Below are 19,500 nucleotides of genomic sequence, written 5' to 3'. Positions count from 1 at the left end.
TCAGGATCACCGATAGTAATTTGAAAGTTTTTAGATATTTCCCAAATGATCTTCCTTTTTGGGGTTGTAAACGGAAATTTTGACATAGTGAGAATTTGTACGACTTTAGAATATATTTCCTTTCATTTTGCGAAGAAATTCTGATGTATTCTTTCCTCGGTGGATTCTGGAAAAACTTCAATTAATCTTTTGATAAGAAATGAGGCTGGATCGAAGTAAAAGAAATCTCGATTTCCGTATTTTGAAATATGGTTAGGTTTCTTGCTTTCAGTCCAAAATTCTAATTCAGAGATCATTGCGGAGACATAACGGTTGATATGAATTGGAGAAACTTCCTTATAGGTGAAGTGGGAGAAAACTGATGAATGACTCTAAATCAAATTTGAAATCAATTTCTACATCCCGATATTTGACAAAAATATCATCCCCACATTCTTTTAACAGTTTGTAAAGAGAACGAACTTGAGAACGTAGCTCTTTTAACAGATTGATTTGAAATGTTGAGAATGGGAAGTCTGAGGAATAGAGTTGCCTAATAAATTCTCTATAGACGTCTAACCTTCTACTAGGATTTAACAGATTTTCAGTAAATGGAGCTTTTGTTTTATCAGTGTTTCGTTTCTCTTTGGGATTAAATTCAAACAAGTCTGGATAATTGAAAATAGTTGGATATTCTTCCCGTATTTCATCTTCCATAATCAGGAGTTCGTTAAGACTGAGCCTCCCTTTTGGATCGTGAAGAGGGTCGAATCCTGATTCATTTGAGTAAAACTTATCCAAAAGCAATGAAATCTCAAAGTCAGATGAAATTATCCGGCTTCTTGGACTACAAGGATCAAGATCTAATTTTTGATGAGATTCATTAGGGTTTAGATTTGTTTTTATTTTATAAAGAAAAATTTCTCCGGTTTCTCAAGTTGTGGGAGAGCAACTGCCATTCGCACTTTCTTCGTAGTCGGTTAAGTTTAAACTGGAATCTACAGAAATTAATACCATAATTAATATTTTGTTTTTATAGTTTTGAAAAGGGTTTACTGTAATGGCGACTTTAAATCCTATACTGACAAACTTCCTGTTTGTTAAGCATGTGTGTTTCTTGTCAATTTATCTTTGAAACAAGTGGCCAGGCAGACAACGGAAAGGCATGATCCTTTTGGTTCCAATATAATTGGAGACTGTTTGGAAAATCCAACAACCAAGTCCGTGTATAATTGTCTTTTTTTTCCGAAAAGCAAGTAGGATATATAAATATAAAACACAAGGAAGCGATAAGAGGAGAAATGCAAAGCATAACCCATCCCCACATCACCCCAAACAAACAAAGTTCACAATATGACAGAAGATGGGTTGCTAAGAGTGCAACACTAGGGAAAAAAATACAGAGAACTATGCTATACACAAGAGAACTACGATTTAAGATACACACTCGGGTCGTTTAGCCACGTTAGCCAATCAATCTTTTTGTTTCTCAATCTATTTGATACCCATTCAAAAGACTTCACTTGAATCTTGTTTAAAGCTATCGGCCCGGTCCATTATTTCCTTCGAAAAACCATATCGTTTCGGTTCTTCCATATTAGATACTCACAAACCCATTCCACCGTTTGTCAAATTTTCGAACCAAGGATTGTCGTCGAGGTTGGAGTGTTACCCTGAAGAATCTCGTTTATGCTTAAATTGTTAAGATGTTCGAAGCCCCACCAACCACAAACACGATTCCAAATGTCCATCGCTTTATCACAAAAAATTAATGAATGATCCACTGTTTCAAGGTCATCATCGCACAACGGGCATCTCACACTATAAAGATCTATACCCCTCATATCAAGTTCAGTTTTTACTGATAATCTTCTTTGTCTTGCACGCCATACAAACACTTCTATTTTTTTGGCACCAAATTGTTACGGATGGTTTCTTGCACATTATTGTTGACTGTTAATGTTGAATCTTCTGCGAGAGAGGCAAGTTCTTTCACAGTGAAGATACCATTGTGAGCTAATGACCATCCCCATGAATCTTTTTTGTTTCGATCAAATTTATACCCCGCGATTAAAGACGCCAGATTTTGCAGTTCGCCTTCGGTTCTTCCTGACGGAGCTCGTGACCAGTCCCAGCAGCCTTTTGGAACATCAGCAACAAAATCAATTCGATCTGCAACCTTAACAGAATTGTTCTTCTCTAACCTGTATAATCTTGGAAAAATATTTTTGAGTTTGTCTTGACCGATCCATCTCTCGTCCCAGAATGTTGTTGATTGCCCGTTTCCCACAGTTTTCTTGAAAGACTTTCTGAAGCATATGCCTTTTTCCTCCAGCTCACAACCTGTTAACAATATATCATTCCAAGTGGTGGGGTTAAGGGATCGAATACTATTAGCATCAAGATCCAAACCACCACTAGGCCCATAAACACTACGAACAACTTTAGCCCACAAAGAATTGGTTTCGGTATAAAACCTCCACCACCATTTACCCAACAACGCAAGATTTTTACTTTTAAGTGACCCAATATTTAGCCCCCCATTCCTATATGTATTTAGGACTTGTTCCCATTTAACCCACGGAATTTTTGAATCCGTATCCGACCCGCCCCAAAAAAACACTCGTCTCACACACTCAATTTGTTTTATCAGACACGGTGGGGCACGGTAAAGTTAGAAATAATACAATGGAAGGCTACTAAGAACCGATTTGATAAGAGTTAATCTTCCTCCAAATGACATCGTTCTCATTTTCCAAATCGAGAGTCGGGATTTTATTTTTTCCACTACCGGTTCCCAATCTTTGATCTTTTTCATTCGAGATCCAATACATAAGCCAAGGTAAGTGAACGGAAAGCAAACTACTTGGCATCCTAAGATGTTTGCAATTGAGTTAGTTTCATCACTATTAACCCCACAACGCCATTTACCCAACAACGCCAATTCAAAACATTTAAGGAGATTGTGGAGATTATACACATTTGCTCGACTCCATTCACCCATAAAAATCGTATCGTCCGCATATTGTAGGTGAGAGATGAGGACTTTATCGTTTCTAACCTCAACTCCTTTGAAAAGTCCCTTCTCCAAGGTGGCTTTAGCCAAGATGTTTAAACCCTCCGAAGCAATAATGAATAAGAATGGTGATAAGGGGTCACCTTGACGAACCCCTCGGGAAGGTTGGAATTCGGATGTGGGAGACCCGTTTACAAAGATGGAAATGGAAGTCGAGCTTAAGCATGAGAAGATCCATTTCCTCCACCTTGTACCGAATCCCATGCATTTCATAACATCAATCAAAAAGTTCCAATTAAGGCAGTCGAATGCCTTTTCAAAATCAACTTTAAAAAGAAAACCTCTCCGTCTATCTACTTTCAAAAATTCAACACTTTCATTCACAATTAAAGCACCGTCAAGAATATACCTACCTTTAACAAAAGCTCTTTGTTCAACCCCAATAATTCTCGGTATGATAGTCTTTAGCCGATTGGATAAAATTTTAGCTATAATCTTGTAATAGCTACTTATAAGACTAATTGGACGAAAGTCTCCTAGCTCGGTCGGGTTGCACCTCTTGGGAACCAATGTAACAAAGGAGGCATTGCAACCTCTTGAGAATTCGCCCTTTTCCCAAAACCATTTAATTGCCACAATAAGCTCATCTTTGATCACGTCCCAATATTTTTTATAGTTATACTAATATATATTCGTAATTAAAAATATATGAGCTCATCTTTCATCTTTATGCTTTGCATTTCTCCCCTTATCGCTTCCTTGTGTTTTATATTTATATATCCTACTTGCTTTTCGAAAAAAAGAAGATAATTATACACGGACTTGGTTGTTGGATTTTCTTAACAGTCTCCAATTATATTGGAACCAAAAGGATCATGCCTCTCCGTTGTCGGTCTGGCCACTTGTTTCAAAGATAAATTGACAAGAAACACACATGCTTAACAAACAGGGAGTTTGTCAGTATAGGATTTAAAGTCGCCATTACAGTAAACCCTTTTCAAAACTATAAAAACAAAATATTAATTATGGTATTAATTTCTGTAGATTCCATTTCAAACTTAACCGACTATGAAGAAAGTGCGAATGGTAGTTGCTCTCCCCCGACTACGATCAAAGATTCTGTCAAAATATCTGAGTCCCAATTATCTTTATAGTTATACTAATATATATTCTTTGCTTTCAGTCCCAATATTTTTAACTACGAATATATATTAGTATAACTATAAAGATAAGGATAGATAGGTATGAAGAATAGGGTTCTGATGGGGAAGTATCATAGGAGTTTAACTTCCTAGGATAAACACTAAACCTCAATCAATTGGGCTATGAACCTAACTGATTTGTCACTAAGAGTTTAGGCCTTGAAGATTCTGGCTAAGACGGATATCCCTACTCCCAACGTTAACTTAAAGGGTTTAAACGACCTTATGGATAGAATCCTAGGTACATGAACAAAGTGGTATATCCCTAAAGGAAAGTCTCAGCTTTTCTTAATCCTAGTTGGTTTAACTAAAGTATTATTCCACCACTTAATACTATGATATGCCTTAACATTAACAGATGTGCAATCTTAGATATTCTAAGGTACTGCTAATTGGATTAGAGGTCTTTCCTTTGCGATCGCTTATTCAACCCCGGATCAACTTACAACATCTCAAGAACGTTGCTTTTGATGCGAATCATGCTTCTAAGCAGACCAGTGTTCACTGAACTCTATATTGTCCACTCTAATCACAACCTAAATGGGCAGCTCTTCTTTGACGAATAAATGATTATTCATACGTAGGTACTATATCCCTATTGTGATGTTAAGCACACATAACTACTTACCCGTATCCTAGGGTTTATCAGTACCTAATACTAGGTTATAGCCACGTGAATAAGCGAAAAGGGTGATCCGTAAATTAAACTTCTAAATCGTCAAGGTTTCAGCATAACAATAGCATAAGTTTCAGATAAAGTATTCAATCATATAATAAACATTTGCAATGGATAGATAAGCATGTAAGATGAAAGCAACTTAAGATAATTTCATTAAGGAAAGCGTTCACCATTTACAGATGAGGTCCGGACTATTACAAGTGCTGACATCCTCTAGACCGCTCCTATTACAATCTTCGGCGTTCGCCTCTAGGTACTTAATTTCCCGCTCAAAGGTGAGAAGGTCTTGAAAGCTCTAGTGAGAGAAAGTGTATTGTAGTGAGAGAGTGAAGAGAAGTGTATTGAAATTGGATGATAAAAAGTCTTTAAATAAGCACAAAATTTGCCTGCAAACAGCTGGCAGGCCGTTTGGCAGGCGTTTGGCAAGTCATTTGAAGGGCCCGTTTGCTAAGCAAGCCGTTTAACGAGGCCGTTTGATCTGTGCGTTTGGTAGGCTGTTTGCCATACTGGCAGGCCGTTTGGTAGCCAGTTTGGCAAGCCTTTTGGCTTGCTGGTTCCCTGGATCGTAACTTGATTTCTTGCCTTTCATCGTTTTCGCTCTAGAATCTTCTTTTTAGCTCCGTTTCTCTTGATTCTTTTTGCATCGTCTTCGTAATTACTTTATCTGCAAATTTAACCGAAAAAGCGATTATTTTTCCAACAAAGTTTTGAACTTTATGCTTTTGGGACTCAATATCGGGGATAAAAACATGACTTTTTAGCCGATATCAGGGCCCACAACGGCCCGTTTTACAAATTTCGTTCAAAATATAAGTTTCGACCGTAAGAGTTTAAATTCCAAACGACACCTAGAGCATGGTGTTTGGGGTTAACCTACCCAAAGCTTGGTCGAACTTCCAAAAGCTAAACCCTCGAGAGCCACTAATCCAAACGAATACCTTTGCCTTATCCGTGCCGGAGCCTTAAAAGGTAAACAACGAGAGTGTAAGCTAAAGCTTAGTGAGTAGAATAAATATATACATGCATATACAAATTACCTACTCGCATCCACAACATCACATACTACATAATATCGCATGTCATCTCGTAACAAAAGCTAGTATCATCAAAACGTACAACTAGCAACATCATTAGCATAATAATCATAATAATAATGAAATGCTACACATCAACAAATATAAATCATGGTTAACCAATATTCGCAAGGGAATGACTTTGTGATCGAGTCATCGATGTTCATAACAACCGTTAGTGCCCAAAAATGGATATGGTATGCTAACCCCTGAGGTGTTCCAAAAATAGCTATGGCTTCACCCCCAAGTGTTCCAAAATGGCTATGGCATCAATTAATCATCGTATAAGTATAGACAAGCTAATACTCACACCATGTGCACAAAACGGCTATGTACACAATTATTAAATGTGGACAAAACGGCTATGCCTCACAATTATCAATGTGGACAAAATGGCTATGCCTCACAACTATGGTCACAAAACGGCTATGTGACACCATTAATACGGTTAAATAAATCATATACATACATACATACATACATACATACATACATAGATATTCCACTCACCTTATCGTCTTGGTGAGATTTCCAACAATACTTGAAACCTTCAATGCGATTCACCTAATACAATTTAATGCCCAATTAATTCTCATAACAAGTCGGACTATCACCAACTAACCCTACTAGTGCATTTATGACCCAAAAAGGGTATTTATGGCCCCTTTGCACTAGAATCACTCAACCGAGGTCAAAATCTACAACTAATCACTAAAAGCTAGTGATTACGGTTCTAAGACTCTCATTAACACGAGTCTAGGGTATTTTCATGCCCAATTTAACATTAGGTCAAACTTGCCCATTTGACCCATTCCAAGTCAACCATGAACCCCAATACACTTTTTACTAACTACACAAGTGTGCTAGTGTCTTACTAACTATTTAAGAATCATAAACTAATTTATCATTTCAAAACCCTAGGTTAGTCATCCTTGAGTCCTCATGGCTCAATCTTACCCAAAAACCCCCAAATCATTAACAAATGGGTTTTATGTTCATCACCAACCCAAACCCTAACCCTTACCACTAATTTAAGTAAGGAAATTAATATTAGGACTTACCACCACAATCAAAACGTAGCTAGTGATGAGATGAACAACTTATAACTCGAGCTAAGACCCGAAACTAGCTTCTTCTTCCTTTGCTTGAGCTTTCTCACACTAGGAATCTCTCTCTCTAAAATTGAGGTGGAAGGGATGAGGTTGTTGGAAGTGGAGTAAATGACACCCCAAGATCTGATCTAGTGGCCTTAAACTCGTCCCTCATATAAAAGTACCAAAATGCCCTTTTAAAATATCTAAAACCAAATAGCTGGCCCGTCAGTTCATCTGGATGGCGTCTAAAAATCTGGACGGCGTCCAATCTTTCACAATTGGACTGCGTTCCACTCCTTTAGATGGCGTCCCACTCAACTGAAAATGAATCTTACAACTCTCCCCCACTTGAACCGGATTGCGTCCTCGCAATCCACGCCGCATGCCACACAGGAAGATACACCAAAACAAATTCTTCGAGTTCCCATGTAAACTCGATACCTTTACTACGATGCCATTGGGCCTTAAAAGTCCTCACCTCTTTGTTATGCAACAATTTGACTTTTTCATCAAGTATAGCAATCGGCTCTTCGACGTATTCTAACTTGTTGTTTAGCTCAATCTCATCTAACGGCACCCAAGATGAATCATCCGCAAGACACTTATGGAGATGGGAAACATGAAATGTATTGTGGATCCCCGCAAGCTCTTCGGGTAATTTCAAATGATACGCAACTTCACCCACACGAGGTAAAATTTTAAATGGCCCAATAAATCAAGGAGCTAACTTTCCCCGTCTTCGAAACCGAATAATACCTTTCCATGGCAAAACCTTAAGCATCACCATGTCACCCTCTTGGAACTCAATCGTTCACCTACGTTTATCTGCATAAGACTTTTGTCTATCTTGCGCCGCTTTCAAACGTGCACGAATCATTTCGATCTTACTATTAGTCTCTAATACTAAGTCGGTGCTCCCGACTTCCCTTTGAACCACTTCACCCCAACAAATCGAGGTTCGACACCTCCTACCATATAGCATCTCATAAGGTGGCATTCCAATACTAGTATGAAAACTATTAATGTACGAAAATTTCACTAAAGGTAAATGTTCGTCCCAACTTCCACCAAAATCTATTATACATGCTCTCAACATATCCTCCAACGTTTGATTGGTATGCTCGGTTTGACCATCCGTTTGAGGATGATACGCCGTACCCATATTCACCCTCGTACCCATATCTTCATGAAACTTTTTCCAAAATCGAGAAGTAAAACGCGTGTCCTGATCCGAAACGATAGATGCGGGAACGCCATGTCTCGATATCACCTCTTTAATGAACATTTTCGCAAGTGCCTCCGACGTAATTGCTTATTTGATAGGAAGAAACAAAGCACTTTTCGTTAATCTATCAATGATCACCCAAATAGTATAAAATTGGGTTCTTGCCATTTTCGGAAACTTGGTAATAAAATCCATGGTAATATGCTCCCACTTCCACTTCGAGATTTCTAGCCGTTGCAACTTACCATACGGCTTTTGGTGTTCGGCTTTAACTTCCAAACACGTGACGCATTGCTCAACATACTTAACAACATCACGTTTCATGCCCGGCCACCAATACTATTTCCTCAAATCAAGGTACATCTTCATCACACCAAGATGAATGGAATACTTAGACTTGTGCGCTTCATCGAGAAGCACCTTTCGAAAATCCTCCATCTTTGGTACCCACACCCGATTTTGAAAGGACAACAACCCGTGAGGGCCTAATTGAATATACTCCGTTTGCCCCATGATTCGTTCTTCATGTTTGTTATTAACAAAAGCTTCAATTTGAATCTCACCGAGCTTTACAAGAAAATCGTTAGTAATTGTCATGTGTAACGATCCTACTCGTATCGTCGGATGTTAACTCTTTCGACTCAACACATCCGCGACCACGTTCGCCTTACCCGGATGGTAAAGTATCTCACAATTATAATCCTTTACCACATCCATCCACCTACGTTGACGATAATTCAAATCTCGTTGATCAAAAAGATGCTTCAAACTTTTATGATCCGAATAGATCGTACACTTGACACCATACAAGTAGTGGCGCCAAATTTTCAAAGCATAGACCACCGCCGCTAATTCGAGATCATGCATCCGGTAATTCTTTTCATGTTCCTTTAATTGCCTAGATGCGTAAGCAATCACTTTACCCCGTTGCATTAGAACACATCCGATCCTATTTAATGAGGCATCACAATAAACTGTCATATCTTCAACACCCTCCGGCAACACTAAGACCGGAGCTTGACACAATTTCTCCTTTAACAATTGAAAAGCAATTTCTTGCTCGTTCTCCCAATTGAATCTCATATTCTTCCTTGTCAATTTTGTCAATGGAGATGCAATTTTAGAAAAAGTCTTGGATAAACCGACGATAATACCCGGCCAATCCGAGAAATCTTCGGATTTCCGTAGGCGTAGTCGGTTGTTCCCAACTCTTTATCGTCTCTATCTTCCCCAGATCAACTTGAATACCTTCCTTCTTCACAATATGGCCAAGGAATTGCACTTCCCTTAGCCAAAATTCACATTTTGATAATTTAGCATACAACTTCTCTTTCCATAATGTCTTCAACACTTCGCGCAAATGGTGTTCATGTTCCTTCATACTCTTAGAATAGACAAGAATGTCGTCAATGAACACAATTACTGACTTGTCCAACATAGGTTGGCACACTCGGTTCATAAGGTCCATGAATGCCGTCGGTGCATTCGTAAGTCCAAAAGGTATAACTACAAATTCAAAATGCCATAACGAGTTCGAAAGGCGTCTTCTCAATATCTTCCTCACGGACCCGCATTTGGTGACAGTCAGACCGTAAGTCAATCTTTGAAAAATACGTCGCACTTTGGAGTTGGTCAAACAAATCATCAATCTGAGGCAATGGATAGCGATTCTTGATCGTCACTTTGTTTAACTCCCGATAATCGATGTACATCCGCATATTACCATCCTTCTTTTTCACGAATAAAACCAGAGCGCCCCATGGTGAAGCACTCGGTCGGATAAAACCTTTTTCAAGCAACTCTTGGGTTTGATTTAACAACTCTTGCATTTTCGTTGGTGCTAAACGATAAGGAGTTTTAGCAATGGGAGTAGCCCCCGGAACCAACTCAATGTGAAACTCAACTTGTCTTTCCGTCGGAACACCCGGTAACTCATCCAAAAAAAATGTCGTCAAATTCATTAACCACCGGAATTACACGAATAGATGGTGGCTCTTCACGAGTACCAACTACATGGGCAAGAAAATCCATGCCACCACCACTAAGGAAACGACGTGCCCGTGCATAAGTGCATAATGGCACAAGTCTTCTCCGTTTCTCGCCATGAATAATTAATTCTCCCCCACTTGGGGTCTTCACACGAATAGACTTTTCATGGCATGCAATATCAGATCTATAACGATCGAGCCAATCCATACCAATGACGATATCAAACTCACCCAAAATCATCAAGATGAGATCGATTTTAAAGGTTTTGGCACCAAACACAACATTACAATCTTTACAAACATCAACCCCTAGCACCGTCTTACCATCCGCTATTTTGACTTCTACTGGATGACTTAACTTAGCTAGCGGTTTATCAAGCTTAGACACAAATCGTGGAGTCACAAACGATAAATTAGCACCGCTATCAAATAGTATCCTTGCCGGATTAGAATTAACCATGAAAGTACCTGAGACAACTTCGTTGGATTGTTTAGCTTCATCGTTGGTCATCAAATAGTTGCTTCCCCTAGCCGTACCCGCCGCCTTCTCAAGCTTCTTTACTTGGTCATCTAACAATTCGGGACATTCCGACTTCCGGTGCCTCGCTTTTTGACAATTAAAGCATGTGACCGTCTTTCTCGGACAATCGCGGGAGAAACGACCCTTCTTCCCGCAACTATAACAAGTAGGTGTAAAAGTTTTTGAACCACCTTTCCTCACACTTCCGACGCTTTCGGACACACACTTTCTTTTCTTGTTGGAATAACTAGAAGCTTCAAATTTTCTTTTACTCGTCCCATAACCAACCGGACTCGGAGCTTGCGCTTCAAACCCTTTTGCCACCGCCAAAATCTTAGCAAAAGTTTCAACATGACCAATACTAATTCTACCCTTCAAATCATCTCTAAGGGTTGCGTGAAAATCTTCCATCAACAACTGATCATTCCCCACATACTCGTGGCAAAAAAGCGTCTTGGCTAGAAAGTTGGTTTTGAGAGTGTTTAGGTCCAAAGACCCTTGACGCATATTTCTTAATTTGTTGCACAATTTAGAAAGATCCGCTTGTGTATGATACTCAAGGAAAAACTCTTTCTTGAATTCTTCCCAAGACAACCCTACAAAACTCGTTTCACCCACCATAGCAAGTTTACCATCAAGCCAATCTTTAGCATTGCCCCTCATCAAACTAGTGGCAAGCCTTGTCTTCTTTTCGGGTTGGCATTCGCTAGTATGAAAACAAACCTCAACATCGGAGATCCAAGCCATACTTTTCATGGGATCGGGATCCCCGTGAAAGTGAGGAGGCTTAGTCGCCATAAAGTTTTTGTAGCTAAACACCATTTCTACCCCATGTTGAGGTCTTGGAAACCTCCTTTCAACTTCTTCTCTCAGGACATCAGCCATTTGTTCTCGAATTAAATCGACCACATGTTCCGAAACCGACTCTTTAAGTATTTGCTTAACTTTTCGTGAGAAAACCGAGACGTAGTTTTCTAGGGCGGCCTCTATTTTTGTAGTCATTTCGTCTTCTTCCACATGTGAGGGACCCCCATCAGTTATCTCCGTTCCATTTCTCGTCTTCATTATGAAGATCGAAATGGATTAGACATCGCCAACAAAACATTACATGTATATATATTTATATATTCATATACATATTTCCATACACACATCACACATAGCTCAATACTTGTTGCACGTCCTTGCTTTACTTGACTTGCAACCGTAATAGTGGTCGCGACTCACTATTACACTCACATGTCATGCCATGCTCAAACGTACCACAACCATCTTGCTCGATGTTCAAAGCAATAACGCATGATTAGTAACGACCCAACCCTCGTTATACCAAAAACACGCCCTAGGTAATTTTTTTTTTGTGAGGCAGTGCATCTGGACGGCATCCAGTTATCTAGACGGCGTCCTGCAGTGAAGTCCAGGACGGTGTCCAAGGCTTTTGGACGGCGTCCAAATGAACTAAAAGTTCCTGATCTGTTTTCCAATTACATGCGAGCGAAAAACTCGGTTCCCGACACTTCTAAACGAAACGACTTATTACGTCACATCATAATAAGTACAACTAAGATATTTCCACGATAAAAATGAGTTTTACGTCACCGGGCCCACAACGGTCCGTTTTACAAATTTCGTTCAAAATATAAGTTTCGACCGTAAGAGTTTAAATTCCAAACGACACCTAGAGCATGGTGTTTGGGGTTAAACTACCCAAAGCTTGGTCGAAATTCTAAAAGCTAAACCCTCGAGAGCCACTAATCCAAACGAATACCTTTACCCTTATCCGCGCAGGAGCCTAAAAAGGTAAACAACGAGAGGGTAAGCTGTAACACATCGTTTTTCTAAACATGATGCTTGTGGCGTCCTACGGAGTCCAAGAATGAGTATTTGATAGTTTGGATATAATGAGTTGACCACGTTGGACTTTGGGATGTTTTAAAAGTGAAATTGGAGTACATCAGGTAAACTGTCGAGTTTGAAGGGGGTTTGTCGAGTTCTGGTGTGTCGCGATATGTAACAAACATGGTCAAAATGCGAAAACTTCTGATGATGACTTCTATCCCTTTTGTTGCGTTTGAGTATTGTGTATCGCATCCTGGTGTCGCGAAACGTGACGAAGTCTCGCGAAACGAGACAATTGTCGTTGTAATGACATTTTAAACCATTTTAATGGAATCTTTTGGGGGTGTTTTGGTAATTTCACATATGGCCAGTTTTAGAGCCTAAAAACTAATACAGCCTTATCCTAACTTCATTTATCACTTCTTCAACTACACACATCCATTTTAGAGAGAGATATTGAGTTCTAGTGAGAGAGAGCTCACTTTGGGGAAGAAAAAGACCGAATCTCGCCCGATCCCAAGTTCTAAAGTTGTTCCCTACGTCTCTAGCTACGATGTGATAGTGTTGGTAAGTCTTAACTCCGAGTTTTGAGTTTAATTTGATTTATAGCTAGGGTTTGTTCGTTTAAGGCTTGTAAGACCCATTTGGGGGTTAAATGGGTGAATTTGGGTTAAACTGATGTAAGGAAACCCTAAGGTTTTGTAATCTAGAGTTTGGTCTTGTAATTTGGTGTTTGTAAGTATTAATTGTGTTGTAAATCACTAATACACTTGTGAGTTAGAGAAAGGTGGTTAATGGGTTCAAGTTTGACCAAATTATAAGTCTAAATGTTAAAATGGGTCAAATGGGTAATGGTTGACCTAGATGGGTAAGATGGGTAGGAAATACCCTAAGTTTGTGTTAGTTGGTGTTGTGAGACTTTACTCACTAGCTTTTAGTGATTTATGACAAGTCTTGACCTTAAATGGGCGATTTTGGTGTAAACGGGTCATTTAATGCAAATGGGTCATTAAATGCACAAGTGTTAAATGTTGATGTTTAGTCCAACTAGTTTGTGTATTGAGTGTGTACTTAATGTATTAGGTACCTTATGTTGAAGCTTGCGGATTTGTAAAATCGTCACCTAGGCGATAAGGTGAGTGGAATATTTATACATGTATGTATGTAGTTTATTTACTCGTACACGATGTGGGCCTTAGGTGCCACATCGTGAGTATTGGTGTTATGTCACAAGACAGTGACTTATTGATGGTATGGGTGATGAGAACTACGGGTCGGTAGTGTCTTGATAGGTGACTCACAAGCCGGTGACACCTCATGGTGGTTCACAAGTCGGTGACCCCTTTTGTAGTGGCGGGTGATTCACAAGTCGGTGACACCCTATAGTGCTTCACAAGTTGGTGACACTTAATGGCGCTTCACAAGTCGGTGATGCCACATGGCGTTCACAAATCGGTGACCCATATGTATTGGTGGGTGATTCACAAGTCGGTGACACACTTTGGTGATTCACAAGTCGGTGACACCTTATGATGATTCACAAGTCGGTGACATCATATGAGTGAGATGTAACATCCCGCGTTTTTCCGTTAAATTTATTTTTAACACCGTCTTTTTTTAGATAATATCTTTCGTTATCTAAATTCGTATCTTTCGTTAACTAACGTTCTTAATATTCTCGTTATTTAATTATAACATCTCTCGTTAATTTGCGTTTTTAAAATATTCGTTCGGTTAATTCACGCACCCGCTTTTAAACTTGAGGGACCGAAGTTGCCAAGTGGGCAAAGTGGTGACTAGGTCAACTAGTCAACCACTTCACCACCACCACTCATTCAACCTTCTCTTTCTCTTTTCTTACTTCCCTTTTTCTCTCTATCTCAAGAACACACACTAACACCCATTTCACAAAATCATCATCTAAATCATTTCAAGGAAGCTTACAACAAAACGATTTGTACTTTCGGAATCCTCTCATCACCCTCTACATTTTGGTACCAATTTCATCTCATTTGGGTAACATTTCTAAAACTCTAGATTTCATGTTCTTAGTGTTTTTGACTTGAAATGGTGTTAGTTAGTGTCTATGGCTCGTGTCTATCATGAGTATATGATTTAATTGCTCGATCTTGTTGTTTTGCATAAACTAGCATGAACTTGAAATGGGTTTGTTTAATCTTGAGTTTTGAGTGATTAAATGTTGTTTAAATGTTAAAGTTCATGTATTATATGTGTTACTAGCATCATTAGCTTCAATTTGATGTGTTGGTTGATTTAGAAAAGCTTCATTTGCAAAATGGTTGAATTCATGATTTTGGTTAGGGTTTAATGAACTTTAAAATGAACTTTTGACGCATTGAATGCTATGAAATGTTGTTAGTAAGTGTTTAGTTGTATTGTATGTTTCATTACCTTCAAAACGGCGTATCGTATGTGTAAATTGGATTCCCGAGTCAAGAAATGCGTTTTATGAACTTGAAACTTCGATTTTGAACATTTGACGATCATTTATTGAGGTTTTCATTGTTGTTAATGATCGATTTGATTCATGAAATGTGTTTAGTTGTATTCTTTGTTAAATTACCTTTCCAACGATATAAGATACGTGTTTTGAATGTTTACGGTTCATAAGTTATGATCGTCTGAAGTTGGATTCGTGCTTGAGTGTTCAAAAACTGCCAGACTTGCTGAACAGGCATACTGAGCGCCGCTCAGGGTTCTGGAGCGCCTCTCCGGGCCCCGGTTGTCTAAAAAAGTCCATTTTCGTTTAATTCTAAGTATGCAACGCACCCCCGATCAACATGAAACTTGGCCAACATGCTTATATATGATTAAAAACTCCAGAAAAATAGTTCGGGACCCGACCCGACCCCGTTGACTTTTTCATTGACTTTGACCAAGTTTGACTTTTAGTCAAACTTAACCAAACACTTTTGCAATCGTTATAACGTGCTTTTATACTTGATTCTTGCATGAAACTTGACAACGTGATTCACATGCTATATATTCGAGTCGTAACGAGCCATATGACTAATTGAACAGATTTCGCCCGACCTTGTGTCGTAACTGGTTAATTGATACAACTTACTTGTTTAGGTCAAGGCTAAGCAACTTTCATGCACACGTTTACTTTGTGAAGTACATTTATACTCGTGCACTCGTGGTGAGATCATAGTCCCATCTTTCAACAACTTTTATACTTTTAAATCATGGGATGAGAAACATATACAGTTTTATACTACATACTTTTATACTTTGAACACAAGTACGGAAATAAACATTCCACATCGAGTTAGAACAAAAATCCTCAATTAGATTATCATTAGTTACACTTGCAGGGTGTAAGCGAGAACTTATATTGTGTGGCCATACGGGTTTGACAATCCCTCATTCGGACGGTTCGCTACCGTTATGCGGATGAAATATATTTTTGAGAAACAGTGTATGTTCTAACACTATTGTGATGGGGTTCTATGGAAGGAAACGCTAAGTCTTGATAATTGGGTGCTCGCAAACAATACTTTTGGAATGCAAACGATTTGGATAATCAACATTATGGAAATACAAAATCTTGTGGTTCAAAAACAACGTTTACTAACACCTATGATTTCACCAACGTTTTTCGTTGACAGTTTTATATATGTTTCTCAGGTTCATACATGGCTATTTGATACATGCTTCCGCGTACACTTATACTTGCTTGGGGTCAAGCATACATGCATACACTCTGATTACTTGCTTGGAGTCAAGCATACATACATACTTACGCTATTTATAGCAACTGTGATTTTAAACTAATTATGTCGCAAGTTATTTCATTCATACTTTATAACTCTTGTAAACTTAAACTTGTTGTCAAACCGTTTGGTAAACTAAACTTTGAAAGTCTTGTACGTTTCAAATGAATGCGACATAATTTTGGTCAAACGCGTCTCATATAGGGACTATGACCACGCAACGGGACCTAAGTTAACGGTGCCGTCAATGAAGATTTTTTCAGGTCGCTATAGATGAGGGACTATGACCACGCAACCGGACCTAAGTTAATGGCATCGTCAATGACAATTTTGTTGGTTCGCTACAGATGGTATCAGAGCGTTAGTTATAGGGAAATAGGATGTGCATTAGTGTGTCTGACAGAGTCGTTAGGACGCATTAGTGAATCTAGACTACAACCGGATAGTTAACCATTGCATTCTGACTTGCATTTGCTATAGATAGCACTTACTTGACTACTTGTGCATTATACTTGAATCTTCCTTAGGTGAACTGTCATAACCCGTCCTTAACCATAAGAACGTGTTAGATAACGTATGATTTCATTGCGAGGTATTGACCTCTATATGCGACATTTTTAAAAGAAAAACTGCATATATTATACATTACAAACCATGATCCTTATTTTTGATACAAGCTTTGGACAAAATAAAGATGATTATCGTTTAGCGATAATCTTCGACTTACAAACTTTACAAATGATAATAACAACCCGATTTCTAGCATATTTTACAACACAAGTTCTTGGATATGCAGTCTTATTTTTGACACAAATATGCGTACGCAAGATCCTGCTTAGATTCAACATGATGCAGCGGAAGCTTTTAGAAATCACCTGAGAATAGACATGTTTTAAAAAGGTCAACATAAAGTTGGTGAGATATAGGTTTAATGCCGGCAGCAATATATATATATAGACCACAAGATTTCGTATATAAACAGTTTAATAAAAATATTCTAAGTGGTTGAGCACTTGGTAACCATACTTAACAATTAATCACGTCGCATATTCCCTTTAATATGAAATCTTACTACACTGTACCAAGTGTAGTCACGAAACGAAGTACTGTGCAACCGTTGAATACTGGTCGTCCAGTCCGGTTGGGTTGTCAGGCCCGATAGATCTATCAACAGGATTCGCGTTTACAATACCGCTGTAAATATTAGTTACCAAGCTACAGGGAAGTATGCCAGTGGTACAACTCAACGTAGAATATATTTTTCAGTTACTTGTGTCCATATCGTAAAACATAAAATACATGTATTCTCATCCCGAAATATTTAGATTTTAAAAGTGGGACTATATACTCACTTTTGTCTTGAAGATATGTAATTTCGACTTGGTCTTCGATTGATATCACGAACCTATCCATATATAATATATCAATACCTTTTCTTTTTAAAACAATCGTCACATATATATACTTATTATACTTTTAATACTTTTAATAATTTCTTAGTCCGTAGTTAGCAGTCCGATGTTAGTAATTCAATTTTAATGGTTCATTTTTAGGTGTTTAATAAACCCCCAATGAAATAAATAAAACCCCCATCGTATATGTATTGGTCGAGATTAATCTTGACCCACGGTACCGGTGTTGTCAAATGACGTGTTGCGTACATAAAGTACCGGTGTTGTCAAATGACGTGTTGCGTACAATCATGGGATCTTATGATTAATCTTCTCATATTGTTTACGGGTGATCCTGAACCATATAAAATTAAATTATGAGTACATATATATAAAATATCATGTTATTTTAAAAAGATGTGATTTATTTAATTTTCTCCAATTATTTTCGTAGCTAAACTAGTCTTAGATATCCGATCTCGTTTTGGTCATAGTTTCTTCGTTACAACTCCGTTTTTGTTGATTCAACTTGCCACTTCCTTGGATCGAGTCCTTCTTTAAGAATATGAACTGTAATACCTTAGTTTGTATTCGAAATCATAGGTCATAGGTCAAACTTTAGTGAAACTTATGAAGTTAATCATTTTCCATCATGTAAACAACCTTAAATGATTATTTTTCTAAAAATACTTATACTTTGAGTTAAATCATAAAATTTTTATGCGTTAACATATTCATAGTAAAAATCATTTTTCCAGAAAATAAACCTCCAATTCAAAGTTTAAGATGGTTTTTAATTATCCAACCCAAAACAGCCCCCGGTTACACTCCGACGTCGTAAAAACAGTTTTTAAGGTGTTCTTTGAAAAACCAAGTTAAACCTTGTTAAATTAGCATATATTTAAGATATATTACAGGTCTTGAAGTATTTTAAAATTTAAGTTAGAAGGATCTATTTAGTTTGCAAACAAGTTTGAAAACTTTCAAACTATGTTCTTGTTGTTAAATTTTTATACCACAAAATAAGATAGCTATATATATATGAATCGAATAAGGTTATAAACATAGATTCTACCTCAAGTTCCTTGGACAAGGTTGCTGTAAAAGAGAAGTAAAAAGCTAGAATCAAAAGGGTGATGGAAGTGGATGAAAGATTGGAAGTAAGTTTGTGTTCTTGGAAAGGATTCTTGAAGTGTTGTTGTAAGAGTTTTCTTATGGTGATTAAGTAGTGTTTTTGAAGCTAGATCTTCTTGGAACTTTGCTGAATTGTTATGGAGTTCTTAGAGCTTTCAAGTAAGAGAGTTAGAGAGTAATTTTGAAGTGAAAATGGTGATCAAAAGTTTGATATGGGGAGGGCTATAAAAACGTGACCAAGGGGGAGACAAAACAAAATTCCAAGTTGTAATTTTATGCAATTAGTCAAGCTATCCTCCAAATTCTAATTACCTAGCTCTAAGGGCAGTAACAAGGGTTGGTTAGGTGGTGATTTGATGTGTATATACCAATAGTAAATACGTATAGAAGCTAGGTATGATACGAGTACAAATACTCTAGGTATACGTATAGAAATTTTGTGAAAAATGGAATGAGGATTCAAATATAGCTATCTTTTGTGAATACACTTATATGGTTTTATGTATTTAAGTTCTTAAAAGTGATTAAATACATTACTTATACGATATATGTATAAACATTATAAGTCATAAGTATTTATGTCAAATAACGTTACGTATGGTTATCGTTTTGAAAACTTAAGT

The 19,500-nt window shown here is 37.9% G+C and overlaps 1 protein-coding gene across 1 annotated transcript; it reads right to left on the bottom strand.

Annotated features, from left to right (window-relative positions):
• Positions 1-1,879: 1,879 nt before the first annotated feature.
• On the bottom strand, positions 1,880-11,841 carry LOC139871284 (uncharacterized). Its single transcript, XM_071859013.1, has 3 exons — positions 11,395-11,841; positions 2,667-3,676; positions 1,880-2,525 (listed from the first exon to the last, which is right to left on the bottom strand). Exons 1-3 carry the CDS (start codon positions 11,839-11,841, stop codon positions 1,880-1,882), a joined length of 2,103 nt encoding a protein of 700 aa, XP_071715114.1.
• Positions 11,842-19,500: the final 7,659 nt, after the last annotated feature.

The sequence above is a fragment of the Rutidosis leptorrhynchoides genome, chromosome 10, assembly GCF_046630445.1.
Source record: "Rutidosis leptorrhynchoides isolate AG116_Rl617_1_P2 chromosome 10, CSIRO_AGI_Rlap_v1, whole genome shotgun sequence".
Lineage (NCBI taxonomy): Eukaryota > Viridiplantae > Streptophyta > Magnoliopsida > Asterales > Asteraceae > Rutidosis > Rutidosis leptorrhynchoides.
This window is presented reverse-complemented; position numbering and strand designations above follow the sequence as displayed.

Bases quoted from the DNA above. Each gene is read 5' to 3' on its own strand.
- LOC139871284 (XM_071859013.1), bottom strand. From the start codon at position 11,841: ATGAAGACGAGAAATGGAACGGAGATAACTGATGGGGGTCCCTCACAT. The intron at 3,677-11,394 runs GTGGGTGAAACG...AATATATATTAG, and splicing joins TTGATGGTAAACTTGCTATG to TATAACTATAAAAAATATTG. The intron at 2,526-2,666 runs GTATTATTTCTA...AAATACATATAG, and splicing joins GTTCTTAGTAGCCTTCCATT to GAATGGGGGGCTAAATATTG.